The sequence below is a fragment of the Cygnus olor genome, chromosome 34 (assembly GCF_009769625.2).
Source record: "Cygnus olor isolate bCygOlo1 chromosome 34, bCygOlo1.pri.v2, whole genome shotgun sequence".
In the NCBI taxonomy this organism is placed as follows: domain Eukaryota; kingdom Metazoa; phylum Chordata; class Aves; order Anseriformes; family Anatidae; genus Cygnus; species Cygnus olor.
This window is the reverse complement of record NC_054091.1, coordinates 424,056-451,276: the sequence shown is the minus strand read 5'-3', so window position 1 is coordinate 451,276 and position 27,221 is coordinate 424,056. Positions and strand designations below refer to the sequence as shown.

At 51.2% G+C, this 27,221-nt stretch overlaps 3 protein-coding genes across 3 annotated transcripts; 2 read left to right on the top strand and 1 right to left on the bottom strand.

Moving 5' to 3' along the window:
* Positions 1-4,262: 4,262 nt before the first annotated feature.
* On the top strand, positions 4,263-5,816 carry LOC121062731 (olfactory receptor 14A16-like; the record flags this gene model as incomplete). The annotated part of the gene is made up of 2 exons (XM_040542901.1): positions 4,263-4,964; positions 5,397-5,816. Coding segments are annotated over 2 exons (1,122 nt in total), but the record flags the coding sequence as incomplete, so codon positions are not given.
* Positions 5,817-11,118: 5,302 nt separating this feature from the next.
* LOC121062747 (olfactory receptor 14A16-like) lies at positions 11,119-12,059 on the top strand. The gene has a single exon (XM_040542941.1). The coding sequence runs from the start codon at positions 11,127-11,129 to the stop codon at positions 12,057-12,059; it is 933 nt and encodes a 310-aa protein (XP_040398875.1). The 5' UTR covers positions 11,119-11,126.
* Positions 12,060-20,403: 8,344 nt separating this feature from the next.
* LOC121062730 (olfactory receptor 14C36-like) lies at positions 20,404-21,333 on the bottom strand. The gene has a single exon (XM_040542900.1). It carries the CDS (start codon positions 21,331-21,333, stop codon positions 20,404-20,406), a length of 930 nt encoding a protein of 309 aa, XP_040398834.1.
* Between the last annotated feature and the right edge of the window lie 5,888 nt (positions 21,334-27,221).

Sequence of the window (27,221 nt, the reverse complement as noted above, 5' to 3'; positions counted from 1 at the left end):
ATGGCAAGGGAAAGGGGTAGGGCAGTGCTGCAGATGAAGGGAAGAATAGGGAGAACAGCTTGGGACAGATGCAGTGCACTCCTTAAGGCTGACACAGCTTCCTTACAGTGGGGATTCAGCTCCTCCTGCCTGTGCCCCAGGCTGAGGGCATTGGGGCACATCTGGGCTGCAGCACCTCAAATGTGGCACAAGGGCCAAACTCAGGCTTGTCCCAGATCTTGTGCTCAAGCATGGGCATGCAGAGGCTTTCCTTCATAGCAGAGACATGCTGCTGTGGATGGCAGATGGCCATGGGAGGATGAAATGAGGGGCCCGAAGCACAGCACGCCCTGGTGTTCCTGAGGCCAGAAGGAAACAGGCCTGGGCTGTACCGCCCTGACAGCAGAGGGCCTTTTGTGGTGTTGGTGCAGCCCTGAGGGCCAGTGCTAGAGCTGGGGCTGATCTCCAGGCAGGAGAAGGGGCTGCCGCCAATGTCCTTGGCTATGGGCATCCTGTGATCCAGGGAGACAGAAAAAAATCACTGGGCTGTGTCTTGAGTAAAGGATGGGGGTAAGAAGCAGCAGCAGTGTTTGCAAACACAAGTGGAAACCCCAGTGCGATGTGCCTCATATCCATGCGCTGCCTGCCTCTACTGGATAGAGGAGGGACAGACCTTGGCTTGCTGCAGCCCTGGGAAGCGGCCACTTGCTCATAAGCATCAAGTCTGTTGGAGATGCCATCAGGGGTGCCCGTTAAGTACCAGCTATGAATGGCCAAAGCTGTCCTGTGGGTCCGGTGCTGCCCGTGTCAGCTGCATGCTCCAGTGGTGCTGGGCAGCGCTGGCATCTCAGGTAGCACTGCAGGCCTGGAATTGGCTATTACATGGAGCAGCTGCCCTCAACGAGGTTAGGCAATGTAGGGATGTCCATGAGACAAGTGTCGTTACAGTCACTGGAGATGGAGGGAAAACTAGATGGAGAAGAGGGAGAGAGAGACTGAGCTCTCCCTGTGGCACAGTTCTCCATTGGGTCACGTGGATGCCTCTACAGGCTGCCCTGAGCCTACTGAGGAGGGACAGGTTTAGTCGTCCTAAATGTGTGCATTTGCTGTCACTTCAGCTGGCCAAAGGCATTCCCCACCAGCCTCCAAAGGGATGCCCCCAGGTGCTGCCCTGTCCCTCAGGGTTCCTCCATGAGAGCTTGCAGATACCTGCACATACCTCTGCCCCCTGACATGTCACCAGGTGTTTGCAACCCCCTGATTTCCTCCATTTCCATTAATGATGCTGGAGCTGAGAAATGGAGCTCACCTGCAGGTGCCCATGTGGTGTACATTAAAGTGAGAGCAGAGGAATCCCAGCTGCTGTTAGTCTAGGGCAGGCACGGGTGTGAGCTGAGCTCCATTTTGGTCGCAGTCCTGAAATCCGTCATGAGATGTCTCAAGTGACTCTGTGGAATCCCTTCCCTGAACAGAGGATAAAGAAAATGATTCCCTGACTTCGTCTGGATGCCCAAACTGGTAGTGGGACAAGAAGATGTGATTGTTACACTTAATTGGTTTTCTGCAAGGAGAAATGAGCCTGCTATCAAGAAGTGTGTGTGCCCAGGGGAGGGAGGGAACCCCAGAGATTCCTTCAGGCTGTTTCCCAGCAGGTTCCCCTGCAGCCCTAGGGCCATGGGCAGGGAGCCTGGTGGGGGGCAGAGCAAGGGAGGCCTTGGGCTGGGCCTCTGCTGCTGAGCTGGGCCGGGCTCCTGGGCCCAAGGGGAGCTCCTGGCAAGCAGGCAGCGCTGCAGAGAGCCAGCTCTGCCCAGGAGCAGCTCCTCCGCCCAGCGCAGCAGGGCTGGGGGCACTGCCTGCACAGACAGAGTGGGTAAAGGCAGGCAGAAGTGGCAGGATGCACAGAGCTCGCTGGGGGAGAACACTTGCCAGCTCTGACCCTGGTAAGTGTCTGGCTGGAGGGCAATGCAGCCGCAGCTCCTGGAGGAAGGAGAAGCCGGGGGTGCAGGCAGGGGTGCCCAGGGCTGTGGTGCAGAGCAGGGTCCCTGCTGTGCCCCAGGGGCTGTGTGCCGGGGCAGGGCCTCTGCCGCCTGCCAGGCTCAGCACTCAGCCTGCCCGGGGAGCTGCCCAGGGCGCTGCGGGGAGAAGCTGTGGGTGGAAGGAACCCCCCCCGGCAGGGCAGGGTCCTGCTGCTGGCAGGAGGCTGCTGCCTGGGACAGCCTGCTCACAGATCCACAGCACCACCAGGGTGTATGCAAGGGGACTTTGCAAGAGCAGAGACAAGGAAGGGTTTACCTAATCCCGTTTTGGTATTTCTGAGTCTCTGCTTTCAGTTTTCTCCTTTTGTCTCAGTGGGGATAGAAATAGGTGCTTTTATTTCCAAGAAGAGGCTGAGGCTGCTAAACCATCACAAGGAGGTTTACAAGGATCCCAGCAAGTCCCTTTCCTGCCCCTCAGCCCCTAGAAAGCTCCACCACCACACATGCAGTGCCAGCAGGGTCTGTGTGACCTGGTCTCTAGGACGTGCCCCCAGTGAGCTGCCCCTGGGCAGAGCCCTGCTGCCAGGAGGTGTCTGCAGGGCAGAGCTGAGCACCCAGCGGGTGGGATGGGGGCTGTGACCTGCAGGCAGGAGGCGTGGGGACAGAGACCCAGCTGCAGGCAGGGACAGCTGCAGGCAGCAGAGCCATGGGCAGGGAGTGAGAGGGAGCTGCTCCATGTGTAGCAGCCCCAATGAGAAGACACGTCAGTCCTAAGGCTGTAGAAATGCTGCTGGATGGCTGTATGTGGGCAGCTGCTATGATCCTTCTGTGTCCGTGGTGAAAAGCAGGGGGCTGAGATCCTCCTCAGGTACGATGAGATGGGTGAGGGGTTTGGAGATATGCCCTTTGAACCTGGATTCCTCTGCTCTCAGCAGCATCCAGGTTCTTTTCAGGGAAACAGCTGAGTGTGAGCGTCCTCCAGAGGTGCCTGCACAGGGCAGCTGAGACCAGGATGGATGGAAACAACTGCTGTCCTCACTCTGCCCTGACGGACAGTCCCTTTGCCTTGCAGGATCCCCAAGATTTCCCTTGGTGGGCAGTACAAGTGCCAAGGATGTATGCCTTATATACACTTCTCAGGTGTGCGGGGACAAGTATAAAGAAACAGAGCAAAACGTTTTGCAAAAATCCTTGCTCTGCAGTTGGGTGAATTTTGAGAAAGAATGCTGACAAACTCCTAGTTTTGCCAAGCACAGTTTGTCTGAGAGCACCCCGTGTTCCATTTGTATACTGCTCTACGGCAGGACCATCTCCTGCAGAGTCCCTTGACTCCTGAAGCACCAATTTGAGATCTAACAGAGGACCAGTCTTCCCGAAAGTGAAGAGGCAATTTTTTTCAGGTTACTACAAGAAATGGAGTAGGTTTTCCTTACAGAGGTCTACCATAGCATTTTAACTCTTTTTCCTCCTTGGACAGGCCTCCCTATTCAGAGGCAGCAGATCCCCATTCGCAGGAGGATCAAATATCCAACAGCAGCTGAATCTCTGTCCAGGGAGTTCCTGAGGCCACAGTAATTGGGCAACTAGACCAAGACCTCGAGGACTGTGGCTGGGACCAAGACAAATGGAAAGACTGGATGTCCTCACTGTAGTAAGGATAGTTCCTTTGCCTCCTGGGACTCACAAGATCTCACATGGAATACCTTACAAATGCCAGGGTTTTTCTTCCCTCAAAAAAAATGCTTCTGAGTGTGACATAGGCAGCTGGAAGAAACTAAACCACAAACACTTTTCTGCAGTCAAGAGTACTGACAGTTTTAATGCTCCACAGATCAGAGAGAGATTAAAGCAGAGAAAACAACTTGTTCTTATTTACCTAGAGCTGTAGGGCAAGTCTGATTCCTCCAGTGCCCACAGCACAGACCACTGCTCCCAGAGGCACCCTCAAGCCATCACCAACCAGATCTCAAGTAAGGTCTCAGAAAGGGGAAAGTAACTGTAGGGGGGCTTCGATGAGAACTGGGGTAGATTTTCCTCAGAGTTGTCTCTCCTAGTTTATCACCATCTTCTCTTCCTTGTGTAGTTCCCTTTGTCCAGGAAGATTAGATGTCCAACAGCAGCTCCATCACCGGGTTCCTCCTCCTGGCATTCACAGACACGCGGGAGCTGCAGCTCCTGCACTTCGGGCTCTTCCTGGGCATCTACCTGGCTGCCCTCCTGGGCAACGGCCTCATCCTCACAGCCGTAGCCTGCGACCACCACCTCCACACACCCATGTACTTCTTCCTCTTCAACCTCGCCCTCCTCGACCTGGGATGCATCTCCACCACTCTGCCCAAAGCCATGGCCAATTCCCTCTGGGACACCAGGGCCATCTCCTACACAGGATGTGCTGCACAGGTCTTTTTCTTCTTCTTTTTGTTTTCAGCAGAGTATTTCCTTCTCACCATCATGTCCTACGATCGCTACATTGCCATCTGCAAGCCCCTGCACTACGGGAGCCTCCTGGGCAGCAGAGCTTGTGCCCAGATGGCAGCAGCTGCCTGGGGCAGTGGGGTTTTCTATGCTCTGCTGCACACGGCCAATACGTTTTCCCTGCCCCTCTGCCAAGGCAATGCTGTGGATCAGTTCTTCTGTGAAGTTCCCCAGATCCTTAAGCTCTCCTGCAGAGACTCCTATCTCAGGGAAGTTGGATTTCTCATGTTCAGTGCTTTTTTGGGGTTTGGCTGTTTTGTTTTCATCATGCTGTCCTATGTGCAGATCTTCATGGCAGTGCTGAGGATGCCCTCTGAGCAGGGCCAGCACAAAACCTTCTCCACATGCCTTCCTCACCTGTTTGTGGTCTCCCTGTTTCTCAGCACTGTCATATTTGGCTACGTGAAGCCCCCCTCCCTCTCCTCCCCATCCCTGGATCTGGTGGTGGCAGTTCTGTACTCGGTGGTGCCTCCAGTAGTGAACCCCCTCATCTACAGCATAAGAAAGAAAGAGCTCAGAGGTGCTGTTAGAAAAGTAGCTTCACGGATGTTTCTGAATATTGATAAATTTCTCCTCTTTCTCCAAAAGTGATTTCCTGGATACTTGTTTCATTATCATTATTGTTACTTTTATCTTCATTATCTCTTCTGTTCATTAGTTTCCTAGAAAAATGGTTTTGATTTATACAGTGTCCATTCAGTTATGAAACTGCTCTATGCATTTTTTATTTTTTTTTTCTACCTATATGTCAGCACTGCCTCTCACTTTGCTTTTCTGTACTAAAACAGAATCTCCCCAATATACGGACAGAAAGTTTTCCTCTCCTTTCATAGCTGGTGCCAATAACAGAGCTGAACAGTTTGGTAGTTTCACATTGATGGACAGCTGAACTCTGCCACACTGCTCTTTCATTCCCCCTCCTCAAACGAACAGCTGTCAACAGGCAGTTAACATGGCTTCACCAAGGGGAAGTCACGCTTGACCAGCCTGATAGCCTTTTATGAGGATATAACTGGGTGGACAGATGATGGTAAAGCAGTGGACGTGGTTTATCTTGACTTCAGTAAAGCCTTTGACACCGTCTCCCACAGCATCCTCGCAGCTAAACTGAGGAAGTGTGTTCCGGACGATCAGGTGGTGAGGTGGACTGTGAACTGGCTGAAGGGAAGAAGCCAGACAGTTGTGGTTAATGGGATGGAGTCTAGCTGGAGGCCTGTATCTACTGGAGTCCTTCAAGGTTGGTACTGTGACCAGTACTATTCAATATATTCATCAACAACTTGGATGAGGAAATGGAGCGCATTGTCAGCAAGTTTGCTGCTGACACTAAACTGGGAGGAGCGGCTGACGTGCCACAAGGCTGTGCTGCCATCCAGTGACACCTAGACAGACTGGAGAGTTGGGTGGGGAGAAATTTAATGAAATGTAATGAGGGCAAGTGTAGAGTCCTGCATCTGGGCAAGAACAACTCCAGACACCAGTGGAAGCTGGGGACTGCCCTGCTGGAGAGCAGCGAAGGGTAAAGGGACCCGAGGGTCCTGGTGGACAGCAGGATGACCATGAGCTAACACTGCCCTTGTGGCCAAGAAGGCCAATGGCCTCCTGGGGTGTATCAGAACAACTGTGGTTAGTAGGTCAAGAGAGATTCTCCTCCCCCTCTACTCTGCCCTGGTGAGACCGCATCTGGAATATTGTGTCCAGTTCGGGGCCCCTCAGTTCAAAGACAGGGAACTGCTTGAGAGAGTCCAGTGCAGAGCCAGGAGGATGATTAAGGGAGTGGAGCATCTCCCTTATGAGGAAAGGCTCAGAGAGCTGGGTCTCTTTAGTTTGGAGAAGAGGAGACTGAGGGGTGACTTTATTAATGCTTATAAATATGTAAAGGGTGAGTGTCAGGAGGACGGAACCAGGGGCTCTTCTCAGTGACATCTAATGATAGGACAAGTGACAGTGGGTGCAAGCTAGAAGATAAGAGGTTCCACTTAAATATGAGATGGAACTTTTTTACAGTGAGGGTGACAGAGCACTGGAACTGGCTGCCCAGGGGGGTTGTGGAGCCTCCTTCTCTGGAGACATTCAAAACCCACCTGGGCACATGCCTGTGTGAACTGATCTAGGCGTTCCTGCTCCGTCAGGGGGATTGGAGTTGATGATCTTTCAAGGTCCCTTCCAATCCCTAACATTCTGTGATTCTCTGTGTGATTCTGTGAAGATGGCAGCAGTTGCCTGGGGCAGTGGCTTTCTCAATGCTGTCCTGCACACTGCCAACATATTTTCACTGCCCCTCTGCCAAGGTAATGCTGTGGACCAGTTCTTCTGTGAAATCCCCCAGATTCTCAAGCTCTCTTGCTCAGATGCCTAAGCTATTCATCCAATGGGATGGAGGAGAGAACTGGGAGAAAAAAAAAAAAAGTAAAAGTTCATGGGTTGAGATAAAGGCTGTTTCATAGGACACAAGAGGAATTATTATTATTATTACTATTATTATAGACACCAATAGACTAAGGACATGATATTTTTTTATGTATCTCAAAAGACAGAAAAGGTGGTAGTGATTAATTGGAAAGTGTCGGACCTGAGCATGACGTAGAATGTATGGAATAAGCGGGGGATATTGTCCTAGTTTTGGCTGCGATAATTTTTCTTCTTAATAGCTGCTATGGTGCTGTGTTTCATATTTACAGAATCACAGAATGGTCTGGGTAGGAAAAGACCTTAAAGATCATATAATTCCAACCTATTCTTTCTAATATCTAATCTAAATCTACCCTTTTTCAGTTTAAAAGCATTACCCCTATTCTTATCACTACACTATTTGATGAAGAGTCCCTCCCCAGCTTTTCTGTAGTCCCGTTTAGGTACTGGAAGGCCACTGTAAGGTCTCCACAGAGCCTTCTCTTCTCCAGGCCGAACAACCCCAACTCCCTCAGCCTGTCTACATAGGAGAGATGCTCCAACCCTTTGATCGTCCCATTGGCCCTCCTCTGGACTCATTCTAATAGATCCATGTCCTTCTTGTGCTGGGGGCCTGAGAGCTAAAAGCAGTACTTGAGGTGTGGCCTCACCAGGGCCAAGAACAAAGGGACAATCACTTTCCTAGTCCTGCTGACCACAGTATTCCTGGTACAAGCCAGGGTGCTGTTGGCCTTCTTGGCTACCTGAGCAAACTGCTGGCTCATATTCAGCCGACTATCCACCAATATCCCTAGGGCCCTTTCTGCCGGACAGCTGTCCAGCCACTCTTTCCCCAGCATGGATGGGGCTGTTGTGCCCCAAGTGCAAGACTCAGCCCATGGGTCCAGCCTATACAGATCCCTCTGCCGAGCCCTCCTACCCTCGAGCAGATCAACACTCGCTCTGAATTTGGTGTCATCTGCAAACTTACTGAGGGTGCACTCAATCCCCTCGTCCAGATCATTGATGAAGATATTGAAGAAAACTGGCCCCAGTACTGGGCCCTGGGGGACACCAGTAGTGACCAGCCTCCAACTGCATTTAGCTCCACTTACCATGACTCTTTGGACCTGGCCACCCAGCCAGTTTTTAACCCAATGAAGCGTACATCCATCTAGGCCTCGAGTAACCAGTTTCTCCTGGAGTGTGGGAAATGGCCTCAAAAGACTTATTGAAGTCTAGGTAGGCCATATCCACAGACTTTACCTCATCTATTCATGCTGACTACTTTCCCTCATGCTGACTGGGTCTGATCTCCTGGTTGTCCTGTAAATGTTGTGTGATGGTGCTCAAGATAATCTGCTTCCCCTTCATGAGCTTCCCTGGCACCAAGGTCAGACTGACAGGCCTGCAGTTCAAAGATCCTCCTTCTGGCCCTTCTTGTAGATGGCCGTCACATTTGCTGGTCACCAGTTGACTGGGACCTCCCCTTATAGGCAGGACTGCTGATCAGTGATGGAAAGCCGCTCAGTGAGTGCTTCGGCCAGCTCCCTCAGTACCCTTGGGTGGATCCCATCTGGCCCCTGTAGACTTGCATATATCTTCGTGGAGTAGCATGTCTCTAAATATTTCCTTATGGATTATGAGAGCTTCATTCCACTCACTGTCCCTATCTACCAGTTCAGGAATCTGAGTACCAGGGGAACAACTGTTCTTGCTGCTGGAGACTGAGGCAAAGGAAGCAATAAAAACCTCAGCATTTTCCTCATCACTTTTACCTATGTTTCCCCCCACAACCAATAGAGGATGAAGATTCCCATTTATCCTCTTTTTTTTATTTTATGAATTTAAAAATATTTTATTTTTTATTTATCTTTAATAAATAAATCGGGCTCCAGTTGGTCTTTCGACCTTCTAATTTTGTCCCTGCACAGCCTCACAACATTTAGGGTACGGTTCCAAACAAAATGACAGCATGCATGAGAAGGAAGCAGAGAAAAGGTAGAATCCAGTGGAATTCCATCCCCTATCATTCTGTGATACTGTGCTGCAGTTTTATTCCACTAAATCCTGTATTGTCCAAATAGTCCTGCAATTGTTGGTGCAGTTATCTTATAATAGACAGCACAGTCAAGGTGAGCCATCCGCCTGCAGATATTAACAGCTGACAGAATGGAGTGTCGGTCAGGGAGAACCTTGAGAAATCCCAGGAGTTCTCCTACAGAAACCTCTTGACATTTACAAGGAGAAGAGCCTAGTCCTGTACCAGAGGAAGAGTAACCCCACACATCAGGGCAGACGGGGACAATGCTGAGTGAGCAGTGCCCAGGAGGAGGAGGGCCTGGGCACCACGAGCGATGCCATAGAGCAGTGGTGCCTGCTCACCAGGAACCAGGCTGGCTTCATAGACAGCTGTATATATGAGATATTTGGGTCCATGGCTATGGCTGTTGTCTCTGCCACTAAAGCCTATGAGGAGACAGCTAATCACTAAAGCACCAGAGCCTAATTGACACCTTGCCCACCTTTGAACCAGGCAGGGGTCATACAATTTTCCTGCACTTGGCAATGCACATCCCCATCTCCTACTGCCCCAGGAAGAGCCCTGAGCAATGTGTGACAGAAACAGATCCCCCTTCCAGGGTGCCAGGGGACAAGGCCTGGTCCTTTTCTTTGGTGAAACACATCCAGTTTTCCTACACATCAGTGTCACCTTCACGTTGCCTTTGTCTACTTGTCCTCATTGCCTCCAATGTTCTGCTCTAATGGGCTCCAAGGGAGGCTGTGTCAGTCCTGGCCCTCAGGGGGACACTGCAGGAAACTTGCATCTGACTTGGACTTCTTGAGAGATTTCTTCAATTGTCTCTCAGTGCCTGAGGTTCGTGGGCTCATCACCAAAGCCACCAGAGGGGTGATTCCAATGCCTTGCGCTGGGCCTCTGCTGCTGAGCTGGGCCGGGCTCCTGGGACAGAGAGAGCTCCTGGCAAGAGGGCCCTGGTGCAGAGAGACAGCTCTGCCCAGGAGCAGCTCCTCTGCACAGCGCAGCAGGGCTGGGGGCTCTGATCGCAGCAGAGACGCAGAGAGGAGAGAAGGAGAGAGGGCTTGGAGGCAGTTGGGAGTGGGAGGATGCTGAGAGCTGATTGCAGGAGAAATCTGCACAGCCCTTGACACGGTAAGTCTCTGGCTGCAGGGCCATGCAGCTGCACGTCCTGGAAGGGTCTCCTTCTGGGTCTTGTTTCTGGGAGGGTAGTGGGCAATGCAGTAGGCTTTGAGAGTCCTGCTGGATTGCACTGCGAGGTGAGGAAGTCTGGCAGAAGCCACATGGAGTGCCCTAACCTAGCTGCCCTTGGTCAGCCAAGAGCGGAGTGGCCAGGCATCCTCCAGACATTGCAGGGGTTGCAGCTGCAATTCTGGGACACCCCAGCTTGTGGAAATCCAGCTCTGTCTGTGGGGCATACTCCTGGGCTGCAGGCTGTTCTCCAGCTAATGCCGCTCTCTCATGGCATCCTTGTGTTATCCAGGTGGCCCAAGAAGAAGGCACCTCCATGCAAAGGCCATGTCCGTGGTGCTGGATGGCTGTCTGTGGGCAGCTGGAGTGAGGCCTCTGCACCACTGGCTAGGAGGGAAGTGCTGAGATCCTGATCAAGTGCCCAGAGACAAGGTGAGGGTGTTGTCCAGCTGCACTGGGACTGGGGCTTCTCTGTTCTCAGCTGTCTCCAGTTTCTTCTCAGGGAAACACCTCAGTGGGATGGTCCTGTGGCTCACAGAGGGGTGACACAGGGCAGCTGAGAACAGGTCTGGTGGGAATATCTTCTCTGCTCAGTCTTCACCAAGGGACAGTCCCTTTGCCTCCTAGCACCCACAAGATTTCACCAGGAACGCACAGGAAATGTCAGGCAGTTCAACAATCCAACGCCTCTCTTAAGCATTATGTGGCAACTGGGATAAGAAAAGCAAACAAAAAGAAAGCAAACAAAATCCCTGCAGCTCTGCTCTGCTCTGTATTCAGATCTGTTGTTGCAACAACACTGCAAAACTCATAGACTGAACTTGAGTTTCCCCCATGTTCCTGCTTTCCTCCAGCTGCACAGCAGGAAGGACTCCTCTGGAGCCCACAGCAGCCCCAGCTCCCAGTGCCACTCTCAGCCAGCACAAGCCACAGCTCAAGAGAGCTGCAGAAAGGTTCTTTGCAAAGAGAGAGGCTCAGGCTGGGGGTGCTCTAAGTCTTGCAATAGGTTTTCCTCTGAGGAATCTGTTCATTCTGCCTTCTCCTCTTCAACAGACAACTGTATCCAAACTCATCAAATGCCCAACAGCACCTCCATCACCGAGTTCCTCCTCCTGGCATTCGCAGACACGCGGGAGCTGCAGCTCCTGCACTTCGCGCTCTTCCTGGGCATCTACCTGGCTGCCCTCCTGGGCAACGGCCTCATCCTCACAGCTGTAGCCTGCAACCACCGCCTCCACACCCCCATGTACTTCTTCCTCTTCAACCTCGCCCTCCTCGACCTGGGATGCATCTCCACCACTCTCCCCAAAGCCATGGCCAATGCCATCAGGAACACCAGGGCCATCTCCTATCAAGGGTGTGCTGCCCAGGTCTTTTTCTTTCTCTTCTTCATATCAGCAGAGTATTTCCTTCTCACCATCATGGGCTATGACCGCTACGTTGCCATCTGCAAGCCCCTGCACTACAGGACCCTCCTGGGCAGCAGAGCTTGTGCCCAGATGGCAGCAGCTGCCTGGAGCAGTGGCTTTCTGTATACTGTCCTGCACACGGCCAATACATTTTCAGTGCCCCTCTGCCAAGGCAATGCTGTGGACCAGTTCTTCTGTGAAATACCCCACATCCTCAAGCTCTCCTGCTCAAAGTCATTCCTCAGGGAGGTTGGGCTTATTGTAGTTAGTGTTTCTTTAGTCTTTCTTTGTTTTGTTTTCATCGTTTTCTCCTATGTGCAGATCTTCAGGGCAGTGCTCAGGATCCCCTCTGAGCAAGGCCGGCACAAAGCCTTTTCCACGTGCCTCCCTCACCTGGCTGTGGTCTCCCTGTTTCTCAGTACTGGCACGTTTTCCTACCTGAAACCCCCCTCCATCTCCTCCCCGTCCCTGGATCTGGTGGTGGCAGTTGTGTACTCAGTCTTTCCTGCAGCTCTGAACCCCCTCATCTACAGCATGAGGAACCAGGAGCTCAAGGACGCAGTGAGGATACTCTTTGGATACATGCTTCTTCATCAGTAATATTGAAGCCCACAATCCAATCAGAACTCACTGTTTTTCTATAAAATTGTTAGGATAGTCTTTTGTCATAATTCTTTTATTATATATTATACTGCATCTTTAGATTTTCATTTAATAATGGTATTTTTATTTTCATATCTCTTAATTATTCTTTTTTTTTTTTTTTTTTTCACATGAATGTCTCATGTACCTGTAGAACCATTCTTGCCTTGTAGATAATGACAATTGAGAAGCTGTCAGAACCTGATTGGTCTCAGTATCCCTCTCTTCCCATCTCCTCTGCAGCTTGGAGAGCTGCCCCAGCATGCAGGAGGGGCTCGGAGCCAAGAGTCCAGCTGCCACATGGAGGAGCAGCCCTGCTGGCCCTCGGGGCTGCCCCTCACTGCCCACTGGGCTCTGCCTCTCTGCTGCCTTTGGGTCGGGGCTGCTGCTTCCCTGGAGCCATGGCCATGGCCAGCAGCAGGACCTGGTCTTTTTACTGCTGCTCTATTTTGGCTTCCTCATTGTGCTTCTTGTATTTGGATAATCCGTGAGATCTCATGTACCTTGGTGACAGTCCTGTTGTCCCTACAGTGACATCCCTGTCCCTGCAGGCTGCAGCGGGCACTGTGCAGCCCTGGGTCACAGCTGGCCTCCCTGCTAGCACCAAAATAACAAAAGGGGCTGCTCAGGGCAAATCCAGAAGCCTGGACACCTCTTCCAAATGTGTTATCAGGAATAGAGCCAAGGGGTTGCTCCCTGCTCTTCTGATTTTTTTGGGTTCTTCATGGAGTGAAGGACACGGGCTGAAAGTCCCAGCACGGTCTGTGAGGAACCAAGGGCTGGGCCAAGAACTCCTTTTGTGGCAGCACATGCCCAAACAGACAACACTGTCCCCTGAAGTGGGGTAGATGGCCAATGCCAGCCTGGAGAGGAATCTGAAGCTTCCAGGAGATGTCAGGGGATCTGCAGGGACAATGTGCTCAGTGGGCAGTGATTAGAACCTCATAAAATGAGTGACCATCCAAAGAAGGGTCTGGTAAAGGAAAAGGCAAATCTGAGGAGTCCATGGGCTAAAGGAGGGCTCTGCAATGCCAGAAGAGGTGGTGAAGAGCCAGCAGGCAAAGGCCCATAAGACTGCAGATTAATTGAGGATAACCATTTTGAAGTGCTGTGGGTGAGGTCTGGTGCAGTACTCGCTTGTCCTTTGTGCCCTTCGAGACACCCCATGGCCCTGCCAAGCACTGTCCTGTGCTGCTGAGCCATCAGGGCAGATGGAAAGGGGCTCAGCAGCAGAGATTCCCATGGAATTGGGTCTGCTGCCCACCCTGAGCAGCACGGGCAGGGGGGAGACCCCCGGGGTCCCAGGGCACAACAGCCCCTGGCTCTGCACAGCAGCACCGCCAGCTGGGGCCCTGCAGGGAGCACGGGGAGGGAAGCAGCAACAGCCAGCCAGGCCATCACAGACACACTGCCCTGGGCAAGGCTCTCTGGGAGCAGGGATGGCCCTGGGGAAGAGTAGGGCAGCATTTCTGTGCCTGCACCGATAGGTAAAGGAGAAAGGGAAAGCTCTTTTTGCAGGCACCTGCTTGGGGCAGGCAGCTCTGTGCCTGGGCCAGGCCTCTTGTGCTGGCCTGGGGAGCGGGGCTGGCCCTGTGGGGCACAGGCACTGTGTGCTGGGGATCTCCCAGGCAAGAGACCAGGGCTCCTGCAGGTTTACAGACCTCCATTTCCTTGCACCACTGCCAGCCTCCTCCTTGCTCACCCCAACCAGCAACTACACATGCATGAGCTGCCTGCTTCCTCCTCCTCTAGAGGGAGAGGAGGAAACACATCTAGAGAGAGAAGGGAAAGAACATAAAAACTCACAGAGAGATAGACACATAAGGAAGGGAAAGGAAAAGAAAAATTAAAGAAAGAGAAATTCCAACCCCAGACATGATGAATATTTAGTAACTCATCAATTCCCACAAGCAGACCGCTGTGCTGCCAGTCTCTGAGAAACTGCTACCTTGTCTTGGAAAGATGACCCCAGTATTTACTGCTGAGCACCATGTTATGTCCAAGGTGGACTGACCAGAGCTCAAGTGCTCAATCTAGTGTGAGCAGGCTGAAGAGAGCTCTGCAGCCCCAGGGCACGCAGCAGCCCCAGCAAAGGAGTCTGGCGAGTGATTTGTTGCAACGCTGGGGCAATGGCAGTGACCCCATGAGCTGGGTCTGCCTCCTAGCCTGCCCAGCACAGTCCTGCAAAGTGCCCCCATGCCCCAGGCACCACAGCCCCCTCTCTCTGCAGAGCAGCACCTCTGGCTGTCATGTCAGAGATTTCAACTTTGGCCTAAAGTCATCCTCCACAGCTGCTTTCAGTTTTCTACACAGAGTCAGCCAGTGCCTCCATGATCCCTGGGGGAAACTGAAGCATGCATGAGGGCCTGGGAAAAGTTAGCTTGAATCCATAGGAGCCATTCTGGAACCAAAACTTAAGAGCAAGAAGCTCACTTTTGTGGTGGTGCAGAGCTACTGGGCACATTGTGCAAGGTGCTCCTAGACATGTTTGTGTCCTCTTCCATTTTGCCTTAGGTGACACTTCTGTTTTAGGAATGGAGTAGCCAACAGAGGTGAGACAGACACTCTGAGATCATGAAAGCCATCAGAAAGCTGATCCCAACAAGATTACTGCTATGGGCAGGTCAGCTAAACCCTGGCTAGGAGCAATGTGAGATTTAGGGGAGGGAAGAGGACCTAGGGCAGCAGAAATTAATGATTTTGAAGTGGAAAAGAGTTCAGGTAATGTTAATGCTGCTCTAACACTAACTTCAAATATTCATGTGAGGCCCTTCCCATGTCTCAACCAGTAACCTTAATCCCTAAACCTAAATGCTACTCCACACCCTGAGAGGAATACACTACTCTAATGCCAGACCTCAAAGTATCCCTTGAAGCCAAAACTCAGCCCATAGCCTCTTTCCCTTATGCTTTCTCTCATGCTTACCTTGATCCCTGCCCTTAATACTAGCATTGAAATGCTCTGTTTAACCCTGGACATCTTCTTAACAGACCTAAACAAAACCCTAAACCACAAAGCTTGTCCATACCCTAACCACAGATGTCACACCTTAAACAGAACATCAAACACTTCCACTAAATTTTCCTTAATCTCTAACTCAGAAAGGTAAGCCCTAGTCCCTAATCCTATACATGAACAACTAACACCCAAAGCCCCTGTTCCTGTGCATTAACCTCCTCACTTTCAACCCCTCTCCTAACACTTTACTTTATGCACTTGGCCCTTTGGGGCAGGGCAGAAATTTGAGATTGCTGTGCAGACACATGGCATTCAAAGATGAATGTGAGGGGCCATGGATCTGATCAGCTTGTGGGCCACAAGGAGGAGATGAGTGGGAATACTCTGATCGGCTCAGCTCTGCCTCAGGATCTCCTGCCCCAGCAGGAGGAATGTGACTGGGGCAGTGACTGTGAGGTCACTTCTGTCTCTGCAGTTCATAGGGCAGCAGCAGGAACATGTCACGGAAAGAGACTGTGAGGTCACTTCTATCTTAGGTAGCTGACAGGTCACCCTTGACTTCTCCCTGGGATCTGTACTTTTTGGCTGACATCTGCCAGTGGCCCTGGAAGGCCAGCAGAAGGCACCTGGTTGGCATGCTGACTGTGGGATCCCCTCTGCCTACATACCCAGGAGGACCTAGGCAGAAAGAAGGCCTGGACATGGGTTGTCCTGTCCCTTCTGCTTGAGTCCATGACTGGACAGCAGGAGGCACAAGGCTTGGGTGTGTCTAGCCAAGAAGCTGCAAGGCCAGCAGCAGGCCCATTTCTTGGAAGATGCTGGTGAGGTGACTTCTGTCTGGTTGGCTGACAGGCCGCAAGAAGGCTGATGGGTTGGGATGCCTACTTCAGGAGTGGTTTCCACCCTGATGGAACTTTGTTTGGTAGTAGGAAAGAGCAGGAGAGAAAAACTTCCACAAAGTGTACCTTGGAAGTTATGCGTTGGCCACGAGGAGGAAGAAATGTCCCTCAAAGGGTCGTGCTGTGGTGCCAGAGGTCACCCTCTGATCAGACCCTGGCTTTGTGTTTCAAGGAACAGCTGGTGAGGGTTGACGAAACATGGGTGAAAGCAAGGGGTAAAAGCAAGGTGGTGAACAGAGATGGGTGTCTGCAGACTTCAAGGAAATAGGTCAAAGGGTGGGATAGCATAGGAAAGCCTGCAGAGGAGAAAGCAGAGCGTGCTGGTAAGAAGGGAAGGACCCAATAGCCCTGAAGTTTTTGTCCCCTTGGCTAGAGCTTATGAGGAGATATGTTATACGCACTGCGATGGGGCCTCATTGATTCCTTTCAACCCTGTCCAGCAGCTCGGAGGTGGCATACCACTGTTCTTCTCGTGGCATCACACTGCCCACTGCATCCCACAGACCCCCAGGAAGAGCTTTGAGCCAGATGTGGGGGTGCAGGATCTCCCCTCCCAGTGGCTGGGGTCAGGCCTTGGCTCTTCTGCTTCACCAAAACCAACCAAGACTTTTCTCAGCACAGAGCTTTGCCTGTCTGTAGTCATGGCCTCCAATTATCTGCCTTAATGCATCCCTGGGGAGGCTTTGTTAGTAACAGCCCTCAGTGGGGCCCATTAATACTCCAAGTCACTTCAACTTTTCCTCCTGACTTTACTTGCTCAAGCGGTTACATCATTCTTCTCTCAGCACCTGAGCTTCATAGACTGAGCACCAAAATACACCACGGAACTCATTAAAATGCAGAAACTCCTAACGTCTCTTCCACAGTTTTCTTCAAGTCTTCACAGCTTGTACAGCTGATTGCAGAGCTTGCATGATGTAGTTAAGGAAGATTTCAAAAAGCATCTAATACAAATCTTTTCTTGTTTTAAAGGCTGAATTTTGCTGCATTTCAGCTTTGAGCATCATTCTCCTATTGCTATTGATCCAGGGTGACTTCTTTGGAGACCTTCATCGGGAGGAAAAGCAGAGTCTGGAGGTCTGACACCTCCACTGCCAGCAGTGGTCTTTGTCCCTGTAACTGCAGCCCAGCCCAGCACATGAAACCCTTTCTAAGATAAGTCCTGGGTTCCTTGGGAAAATTAAAATAAAATAAAATAAAATAAAATAAAATGAAATGAAATGAAATAAAATAAAAGTTGAAATGACCATTGGAACCTGAGAAATTCAGCTTGAATCTTAGTAGACACCTGGACATCCATGGTCTCTCTTGGGTCTTCTGTTGAAAACTCAGGATGAAAGTAAAGAAAATATATCTTCAAGTGGCTGTAGCTGTACCCATGAGCTTAGCCTCTTTTGGGAAATCGTCCCCTTCCAGCCACAGAAAACTAAACTGAGTAATGTGAAAAGACCTGTCCGGTCGATAGAGTAGGGCAAAGTCATACTTCCTGTGCTATAGATGCAGAAGGCAAAAAGAATTGCATTGTGTCTTACACTACTCTGGGACACGTAAGCCAGGTCATGCAACTTAGTACTGACAAGTCCATCACTAAACCACGCTACTAAGTTCTACATCTACACATTGGCTCTCCAGTCAATGAACCAGCTCATGGATGGCAATTAGGGAGTCTCGGTTAGCACGACGCTGCCTCAGGTGTGCCAGCGTGGTAGCCATTGGCACCTGCTGTTCTTCAACCCTCAGCAAACCACCAACAGAAGGATTCTGTGGAAGACCAAGCAAGGTAGACAACTGTTTAATGTCCTCCATCTCCAAGGCAGCTATGCCAAAGCCCCACTGGTGCCCTCTTGGAACTTTGAAGTACCCTCTCCTGAAGTAGTCTATGCTGAGGATGCACATAGCCTCCAGGCCAGTCCCAATGGGGTGCTTTCACCATTCCTTCCCAGTTAGACTCACTTCAGGCTCCAATAGAGTTAGCTCTTGGGATCCCCCTGTCACTCCAGAAATACAGGTGGGTTCTACCTCTTTATAGCTTGATGGCATTAGGGTACACTGTGCACCGGTGTCCAGTAGAGCCTGATAAATTTGTGGGTCTGATGTGCCAGGCCATTAAATATACACAGTCCAGTAAACCCTATCGTCCCTTTCCTCCCCGCCTCCCCCTGGCTGGAAGCAGGACGTCTCTAGTCCTGCTCATAGCATTCATTACTGTGTCTGGTGGATGGCCCACTGGAAACACGTCCCACCATAGCACTGTCATCCCACAGGACAGGGGAGAGGGAGCTGACAGCCAAGGGATGCAATTCGGTGCAGGAGGTGGGGCTTAGCAGAGACAAACAGTCAAGGCAGTGGGGTCGGGGAGGCCAGGAGAAGCATCTCAATCAGTGGTGCTGCTTGCGAGGACACGTTTGTGCCAGCAGCCTGAGTGGGCAGCAGCTGTGTGCAGGCGAGGGGAGGCCAGGAAGCGCAAGCCAAGAGCGCTCCTGCCAGCAGAGACAAGGCCGGGGCCGAGGGCAGGGGAAGAGGCAGGCCCAGGGCAGGGGGCTGCAAGGGCCATGCTGAGCTCCCTGCCCCTGCAGCAGCTGCACTGGCCCTCAGCAGATGTGCTGGCCGGCACACACAGGGAGGTCCTGGTGTGCATCAGAGAGCAGCAAGGAGGGTGCTGGAGAGGGCCGGGGCGAGGCGGGTGGCAGAGCCCCGTGCAGGGGCTGGCTGGGGGTCCCCTCTGCTGCAGCCACGACACGGAGTGTGGCAGAAGGAGGGCAGGCAGGGCTTGTGGCCGCCTTGCTGCAGACGAGCCCTGAGCTGGGAGGCAAAGCTTTTCCTGCTCTGCAGGCCGAACAGCTCCTGCTTCGCCCCACACCCCGTGGCTTTGCCCTCTCCCTGCACACCACAGGGCAGAACCTGGTCCTGGGCTCTTCCTGACATCCCTGCAGGTCCTGGCAGTCTGTGGTGAGGTGCCCCTCAGCCTTCCCTCCTGTGCTGCCAGGGCACACAGCTGCCTTATTCCCAGCTCACTGCCCACCAAGAACATCCGACAGGGCTGCTTCCCAAGCTGGGCCTTGCCCAGGGTCAGTCCCCTGCAGGGGCAGAAAATGGCCCTTGTCCTGGTGGCTTTTCATGGCTTTCCTCTCAGTACATTCTCTTCTCATCCTTGAACTCTTTTGCTGAATACAGAGGTCTAGGAGAACTTTTTGGTACAGACTAATACAGAGGAAACATTGAGTCCCTCAACCCCATCTCTGTCTTCTGCTATGAAGTGGCTATGGGACATGGGTTCACTATCAGATCTTTTCCTCTGACAATCTCAGCAGTGCCCAGTGACAGGACAAGACATGGGAATTCCACACAGGAAAACACTTTTACTGTGAGCAATACCAAGCACTGGATCATGTTTCCCCAGAAGTGGGCAAGTCCCCATCACTGGAGATACCCAAAGCCCAACTGGAAATGGGCCTGGGCTGCCTTGTTTATGTGTCCATGCTTGGCTAGTGGGGAAGGGCTAGATGGGCTTTGCAGGTCCCCTCCAGTCTCAATAAATCTGTCACTCTGCAGTGCCTGGCAGTGTTTCTGAGAACTTCTCTGCAGTATCTCCAAACCGGCTGGACACCAGGTGCTCATGGGCCAGAGGATCTTTTGAGGATGAACTCATTCATGATGTAACCCTGAGGACAATGTGGAGCAGGGATTACACATGTCAGCAATACCTCAACCCACAGCAGTGTTTCCTCCCCCTGCCTCCCTCTACTGACCCTTCTTTCCTTCAGGATTAGAGTCAGAAGGGACCTCTGGAGGTTTCCAGTGCCAAGATCTGCTCTGAGCAGGGAGAACTTTCACATCAGATCAGGCTGCTTCCTCAATGCTTCCTCCACCTCACTTTTGAAAGCCATACTTCTAGGGGTGCTAGCTGGAAGGCCAGTTCTGATTCAGTGGTGCTACAAGACAACAGTATGGAAGAGAGGAGTGACCAGCACCAAAACGACCATGTTCTGCTGCTGTCAGTGTTCATGGGTCCAAGAAAGTGGCGACCCTAACTCAAAGGCTGCAGGGAGGGAGTGCCTGCCAGGGCAGAAAAAGGCAGCCCCAAAGGACACCAGGGCTCTTCCACCACGTTGCAGCAGGGCTCTTCATCCCACAACCACTGCTGTACCTGAGAAGAATTTAAGAGAAATGAGATCCACAGAAATTGACTACCTGCTGATTCCTTTATTTAGTTAGTTACAAAGAGCTTAGCAGCACCTCTACATGAGGCCTTTGGGTTAGAAGAAAAGGTAGAAGAAGTTAGAGGAAGAAAAATATCTTAATTTTATAAAATAAAATTATAAAAAAATATTTAACATATTGGAATAAAATTGAAAAGGAAGAACAATTTTTGAAATATATGAACAAAGATGTTTCTGCTTTATCCAGGTATATTTCAGGGAATCACATGCAGAAGATGGGTTCCTCACTGAAATAACGAATATCGCAATAACATCCTCAGTGCCTCCTTGAGCTCCTTATTCCTCATACTGTAGATGATGGGGTTCACTGCTGGAGGCACCACCGAGTACAGAAATGACACCATCAGATTTAGAGCTGGGAAGGAGATGTAAGGGGGCTTCAGATAGGCAAACATGGTGGTACTGAGATACAGGGAGACCACGGCCAGGTGAGGGAGGCACGTGGAAAAGGCTTTGTGCCGGCCCTGCTCAGAGGGCATCCTCAGCACAGCCCTGAAGATCTGCACATAGGACAACACAATGAAAACAAAACAACCAACACCTAAACAGGCACTAACCAGAAGAGCCCCAACTTCCCTGAGGTAGGCATTTGAGCAGGAGAGCTTGAGGATTTGGGGGATTTCACAGAAGAACTGGTCCACAGCATTGCCTTGGCAGAGGGGCACTGAAAATGTATTGGCCGTGTGCAGGACAGCAATGAGAAAGCCACTGCCCCACGCAGCTGCTGCCATCTGGGCACAAGCTCTGCTGCCCAGGAGGCTCCCGTAGTGCAGGGGCTTGCAGATGGCAACATAGCGGTCATAGGCCATGACAGTGAGAAGGGAATACTCTGCTCCAACCAAGAAGAATAGAAAGAAGACCTGTGTAGCACATCCTTGATAGGAGATGGCCCTGGTGTCCCAGAGGGAATTGGCCATGGCTTTGGGCAGAGTGGTGGAGATGCAGCCCAGGTCGAGGAGGGCGAGGTTGAGGAGGAAGAAGTACATGGGGATGTGGAGGTGGTGGTCGCAGGCTATGGCGGTGAGGATGAGGCCGTTGCCCAGGAGGGCAGCCAGGTAGATGCCCAGGAAGAGCGCGAAGTGCAGGAGCTGCAGCTCCCGCGTGTCTGCGAATGCCAGCAGGAGGAACTCGCTCACAGAGCTGATGTTGGGCATTTGCTGGTGTGGTTCATGGGGTCTTGCCCAAGGAGGAAAAACGCAGTAAGAAAATACAACAGAATTATCTGACAAGGAGTAATTCATGCACACATATGGAGGTCCCCTTCGTGAGTTCTGTCCAGTTCTGCCTGAGGGTGTCCCTGGGAGCAGAGGACACTGCTTTAGTAATGCAGGAGGCAGTCCTGCTGTATAGCAACAGATAAAGACGGGCAAAGGGTAATGCCAGATTCAGTTCATTCCTGATATGTGATTATCCACATTTTTGCTCCCGATTCACCTGAAAGGAAGCAGGGCTGCAGGCTTTTCTTTTTTGTATATTTTCCTTCCTGCTGCACTCCAAGTGAAACCTGGATCCTCAGAGAAAGGGACACTCCCTTTAGTTCAGCATATCCTTCAGAGGGGAATGCCAGTCTGTCCATCAAGGCTGGTCTCTTCTGCTGGCATCTCTTTCAGCTGTATGACAATGACATTCACATCCTCACCTGAAAAGAACCAGGACACTGCTGAGAGCAGAGGAATCCAGGCTCAAAGTGCACATCTCCAGACCCCTCACCCTCTCCCCGTACTCCCCTTCCCCCAAGCACAACGAGGGCTCACTCCATGGGCATGTGAAACCCCCATCTCCAGCCAGCCTGGGAACAAGACCAGCAGCAGCACGGCCAGGTGGAGAAGCCAGGAGGAATGCCAGCATGCTGCTGCCAGAGGAGGCAAGGCCAGGGAGGGATAGATGGACACTCAGCAGACCCTCCTCTGCTACAGCTCTGCCTGCAGAGAAGGCAGCTCCTGCTCATTGCAAATGCTTTGTGCTCTGCTTTGGCCTGCAGACACCTCCCAAAGACAGGGGGTATCAGGGGGTTTGTAGCTCCTAAAAATCAGCTAGGATAAAACCTAGCTGGGTAAAAGGATGAAAATACGATGTTGGTGCAGTCCGTGAGACGAGGGAAGGTACTTTACAAATTCCATCACTGACATTCTGATTTCTCAGTGCAATGCTCCAGGAGTCTCAGTCTCCTGTACAATACTGACAATCCATTAACATGAAATCTGGCTCCCCTCCACTGCAGGAATCTGAAAGCACAGACTGCAGAAAAAGCCTTACCCTTCAGATAAACCAAGCCTCGATCTTCCTCTTGAAATACCCCCTCATAATGCCATTCTCTAAAGCACTTCAGAAACAGAGAGAACCATCCTGACAGATGCTATCAGCCATTGGATGTGCCAGCCATAGAAGACCCCTCTGGCAACTGCACCTGCATTGCCCTTCTGCCAGAGACTCACGGTGTCAAGAGTCTGCAGGAGCCCGGCCCAGCTCAGCAGCACAGCACGCGACCGTGGCATCGCTTTCTCTGTGCCATTGGGCTCCCTCAAGGTGTCCCCAAGGCCTCAGGGCTGACAGCTCCTGAAGGCAGCAGGGTCTCTCCTGGGGTGTGGTGTTTGAAGCAGACTGAAGGCATCACCAACTGCTCCTCTCTGAACATGGGAGAAAAGCATTTTAGAAGTGTGATTTGTGCTGGAGCGTGTGGTTTTCTAACAACAGTACAAATGATTCCCTCCCTTAACCCTTTCCTTTTCCATGGTGCGGTAGCATACCTCAGCCATGGCAGGCAGGGATCATTTTAACCAGTCGAACACCCTTCACCATTTCTTTTAGGAACTGAGAAAGAAACATCTTGCTTATTGGTGTCCTAACAAGAGATGGGGGATCAGAATGCTCTAAAAGGGTTTCCGTGAAGAAAGGGGAGTGGGACACTAAGACACTATTTGTTGAGTTTCCCCAGCTGTTCATCCGGAAGATCCTCTACCCATAGACAAATTTCTTCTTCCTCTTTTGCATGACCAGCATGGTGACTGGGATGTGGAACACCCTCATCATTGTGCTGGTGCCTACAAGCAAACATCTGCAGATGCCCATGGCCTTCTTCCTCTGGGAGACTTGTCCTCCTTGCAGACCTTGTACGGCTCCACCACCCTGTGCCAGATGCTGGCCAGCTTCCTGACTGGGGAGAGCACCCCCTTTGCTCACAGAGGGTGCAGCACTATCAGCTGCACCTTCTGCATGAACTGAGTGCTTCCTGCTGGGGCCATGTCCTACGGTCAGTCCTGGGCTGTATGCCATCCCTGTTCTCTGCAAGGCTCGAAAGTGGAAGGTGTGACTCTAGAAGGCAGCTGTACCTTAACACAAGGGATTTCTCTCATGCACAGAAACCATTTAATTCTTTTCCCAGCTACAGTTCTGTGGTCCCAATGTTGTAGACCCCTTCTGTGATTTTTCCCCTTGCTGGAGCTCTCCTGCAGTGCCACGGTGATTCTCATGGTCTTTGCCTTCATAATCTGCATTTTGGATCCAATTTTTCTCTTCCTTCTCATGTGGTTTTCATGTGTGTGAAGCCTGTGTTGGCATGCCCAAGGCCTTATCCACCTGCTCCTCTCTCCTCACTAGTGTCACTGTTTTCTATGATACTGCCATCATTGTCGGTGTAAAGCCCATAACAGCCTGCCCTGGTTTTGGCTAAGATAGAGTTAATTTTCCTCCTAGTAGCTGGTAGGGTGCTGTGTTTGGGATTTAGGATGAGAATAATGTTGATAACACACTGATGTTTTGGTTGTTGCAGAGCAGTGCTTACACCAAGCCAAGGACTTTTCAGCTTCTCGCTCTGTCCTGCCAGCGGGCAGGCTGGGGGTGCACCAGGAGCTGGGAGGGGACAGACCCAGGACGGCTGACCCAAACTGGCCAAAAGGGTATTCCATACCATCTGACGTCATGCTAAACAACATATAGGGGTGGTTAGCCGGGGTGGGGGGCCGGCTGCTCAAGGATAGGCTGGGCATCGGTCAGCGGGTGGTGAGCAGTTGCACTGTGCATCACTTATTTCGTACACATTATTATTATTATTATTATTATTATTGTTATATTGTTATTACTATTTCCCTGTCTTAATAAATTGTCTTTATCTCAACTCACAGACTTCACTTTCCCGTTTCTCTCCCCCATCCCGGAGAGGGAGGGGGGATGGGGAGCAAACGGCTGTGTGGTGTTTAGCTGCCTACCGGGTTAAACCACAACAGTGTCTAACAGCAGCAGCGGTGGGTATGCCTGTGGGAGGTGTGCCCAGGTTGAAGAATTGCTCAGCCTGGTAGTGGAGCTTCGGGAGGAGGTGAGTAGGCTGAGGAGCATCAGGGAGTCAGAGAGGGAAACTGACTGGTGGAAGCCTACTCTACCCACCCTGAGGCAGACTCATGAGCCAGCCACCACACAAGAAACAAAGGTTTCCCTATCACACCAGGTAGTAGGAGGGGACCTAGGCCAAGGAGGGGAGTGGAAGCAGGTTTCTGCTCGAGGTGGTTGGTAGACAAGCCCTGTCCCTGCCCACCTCACCTTCCCGACTACCCTTATGTAACAGGTGTGAGTCTCTAGAATTTGACAGTCAAAACAACGATGTAGACGAAAGCTTCCTGGTTGGAAGGGGTGCCTAAGGCAAGACTACCGACCCCCCGCATCACTACATCTTCTGTCAAGAAAGAAAGAAGGGTTATCGTCATGGGGGACTCCCTTCTGAAAGGGACAGAGGGCCTGATATGCCATCCAGACCCAACCCCCAGGGAAGTCTGCTGCCTCCCTGGGGCTTGGGTGAGAGACATTACCAGGAAAGTCACTCGTCTGGTACAGCCCTCTGACTACTACCGGCTACTGCTTTTTCTGGCTGGTAATGATGAAGTAGCAAGGAGAAGTCTGAGAGCAACCAAAAGCGACTTTAGGGCTTTGGGGCGAATAGTTAAAGGTTCAGGAGCACAGGTCATGTTTGCCTCTGGACATGGAAGCAGTGTCATGGATAATCATAGAAACATGGGATCATAGAATCATAGAATGGTTTGGGTTGCAAGAGACCTTAAAGATCATCTTACTCCAACCACCCTGCCATGGGCAGGGACACCTCCTACCAGACCTGGTTGCTCAAAACTCGTTCCAACCTGTCCTTGAACATTTCCAAGGATGGAACATTCACAGCTTTTCCAGGCAACCTGTTCCAGTGCCTCACCATCCTCAGAGTAAAGAATTTCTTCCATATACCTAGTTTAAACCTACGCTCTTTTAGTTTAAGGTCATTACTCCTTGTCCTATCACTACACTCCCTGACAAAGACTGTCTCCCCAGCTTTCCTGTAGGTCCTCTTTAAGTACTGGAAGATTAATTATTTTATTTATTAATTTATTTTATTTTATTTTAATAATTATTTAATATTATTATAACATAACCCTAACCCTAACCCTAACCCTAACCCTATATATATAATAGTATTATAATTATTTAATTTTAATAAATTAAATAAAGACTCCCTGATTCCCATCTATGAGCTGTTTCATTGACTGGAGAGCCAAGGAGTGATCAGCAACGCTTGCTCAACCTTTAGTAGTCCTATATGGACAGTACAAAATTCTAATGGTGAGTGGAAGATAATGGTGGACTTCTGTGCCTGAATGAAATCACACGACTGCTGAGTGCTGCTGTGCTGGGCATGCTAGAACTTCATTCAGTATGAACTGGAGTCAAAGGCAGCTAAGTGCTATGCCGCGATTACTAATCCATCCCTTGGCAGCCGTGTGAAAGCCACACTCAGCTTCCAGTTGGAGGGGCATCCTGTCCACCTGCAATGGACTGCACCAGGGGTAGAAACACAGCCCTGCCATTTGTCATGGGCTGATCCAGACTGCCCTGGAAGAGGGGGAAGCTTCTGAACACCTCCAGTACATTGATGTCATCATCACATGGGGCAACACAGCAGAAAAAGTATTTGAGAAAGGGAAGAAATAGTCCTAATCCTTCTGAAAACTTGTATTGCCCTAAACCAAAGTAAGCTCAAGGGACCTCCACAGGAGATCCTAGTCCAGGCTGGCCAGATTCAGGGGGACCCCTGCTTGGGGAAAGGTTTGGCATCGGACAGTGTGTGATGAGCAATTGCACTGTGCATCACTAGCTTTATACATATAATAATAATAAAAATATTTTTATTATTATTTATTATTAGTATTGTTATTGTTTTAACTCCCTCTTAAATTTCTGTCCTTTTAAATTGTCTTTATTTCAACCCATTATTTTTTGGGGGGTGGGTGTGAGCTAGTATCTGTGTGGTGCTGAGGTGCCTGACAGGTTAAAGCACAACGTTTGACAACCAGAGTCCAACAGCACAAATCACACTTCTAAAATCCGTTTCTCCCATCTTCAGAGAGGAGCAGTTGGTGATAACTTCAGCCTGCTTCAGACACCACACCCCAGCAGAGACCCTGCTGCCTTCAGGAGCTGTCAGCCCTGAGGCCTTGGGGACACCTTGAGGGAGCCCAATGGCACAGAGAAAGCGATGCCACGGTCGCGTGCTGTGCTGCTGAGCTGGGCCGGGCTCCTGGGCCCAACGGGAGCTCCTGGCAAGCGGGCAGCACTGCAGAGAGACAGATCTGCCCAGGAGCAGCTCCTCTGCACAGCGCAGCAGGGCTGGGGGCTCTGACCGCAGGTGGCACAGGGAGAGGAGAGAAGGAGAGCGGGCTTGGAGGCAGTGAGGAGCGCACAAACAGAGGGCAGTGTGTGGCAGGACAGATCTGCAGGCTCTTGACACAGTGAGTCTCTGGCAGCAGGGTGATGCAGGTGGGATTGCCAGAGGAGTCTTCTACAGCTGGCACATCCGATGGGTGATAGCATCTGTCAGGATGTGTCTCTCTGTTTCTGCAGTGCTTTAGAGAATGGCATTATGAGGGGGCATTTCAAGAAGAAGACTGAGGCTTGGTTTATCTGAAGGAGAAGGCTTTTTTTGGTTCTGTGCTTTCCGATTGCTGCATTGCAGGGGAGGCAAGTTTGATGGTAATGTGTTCTCAGTATTGTACAGGAGACTGAGACT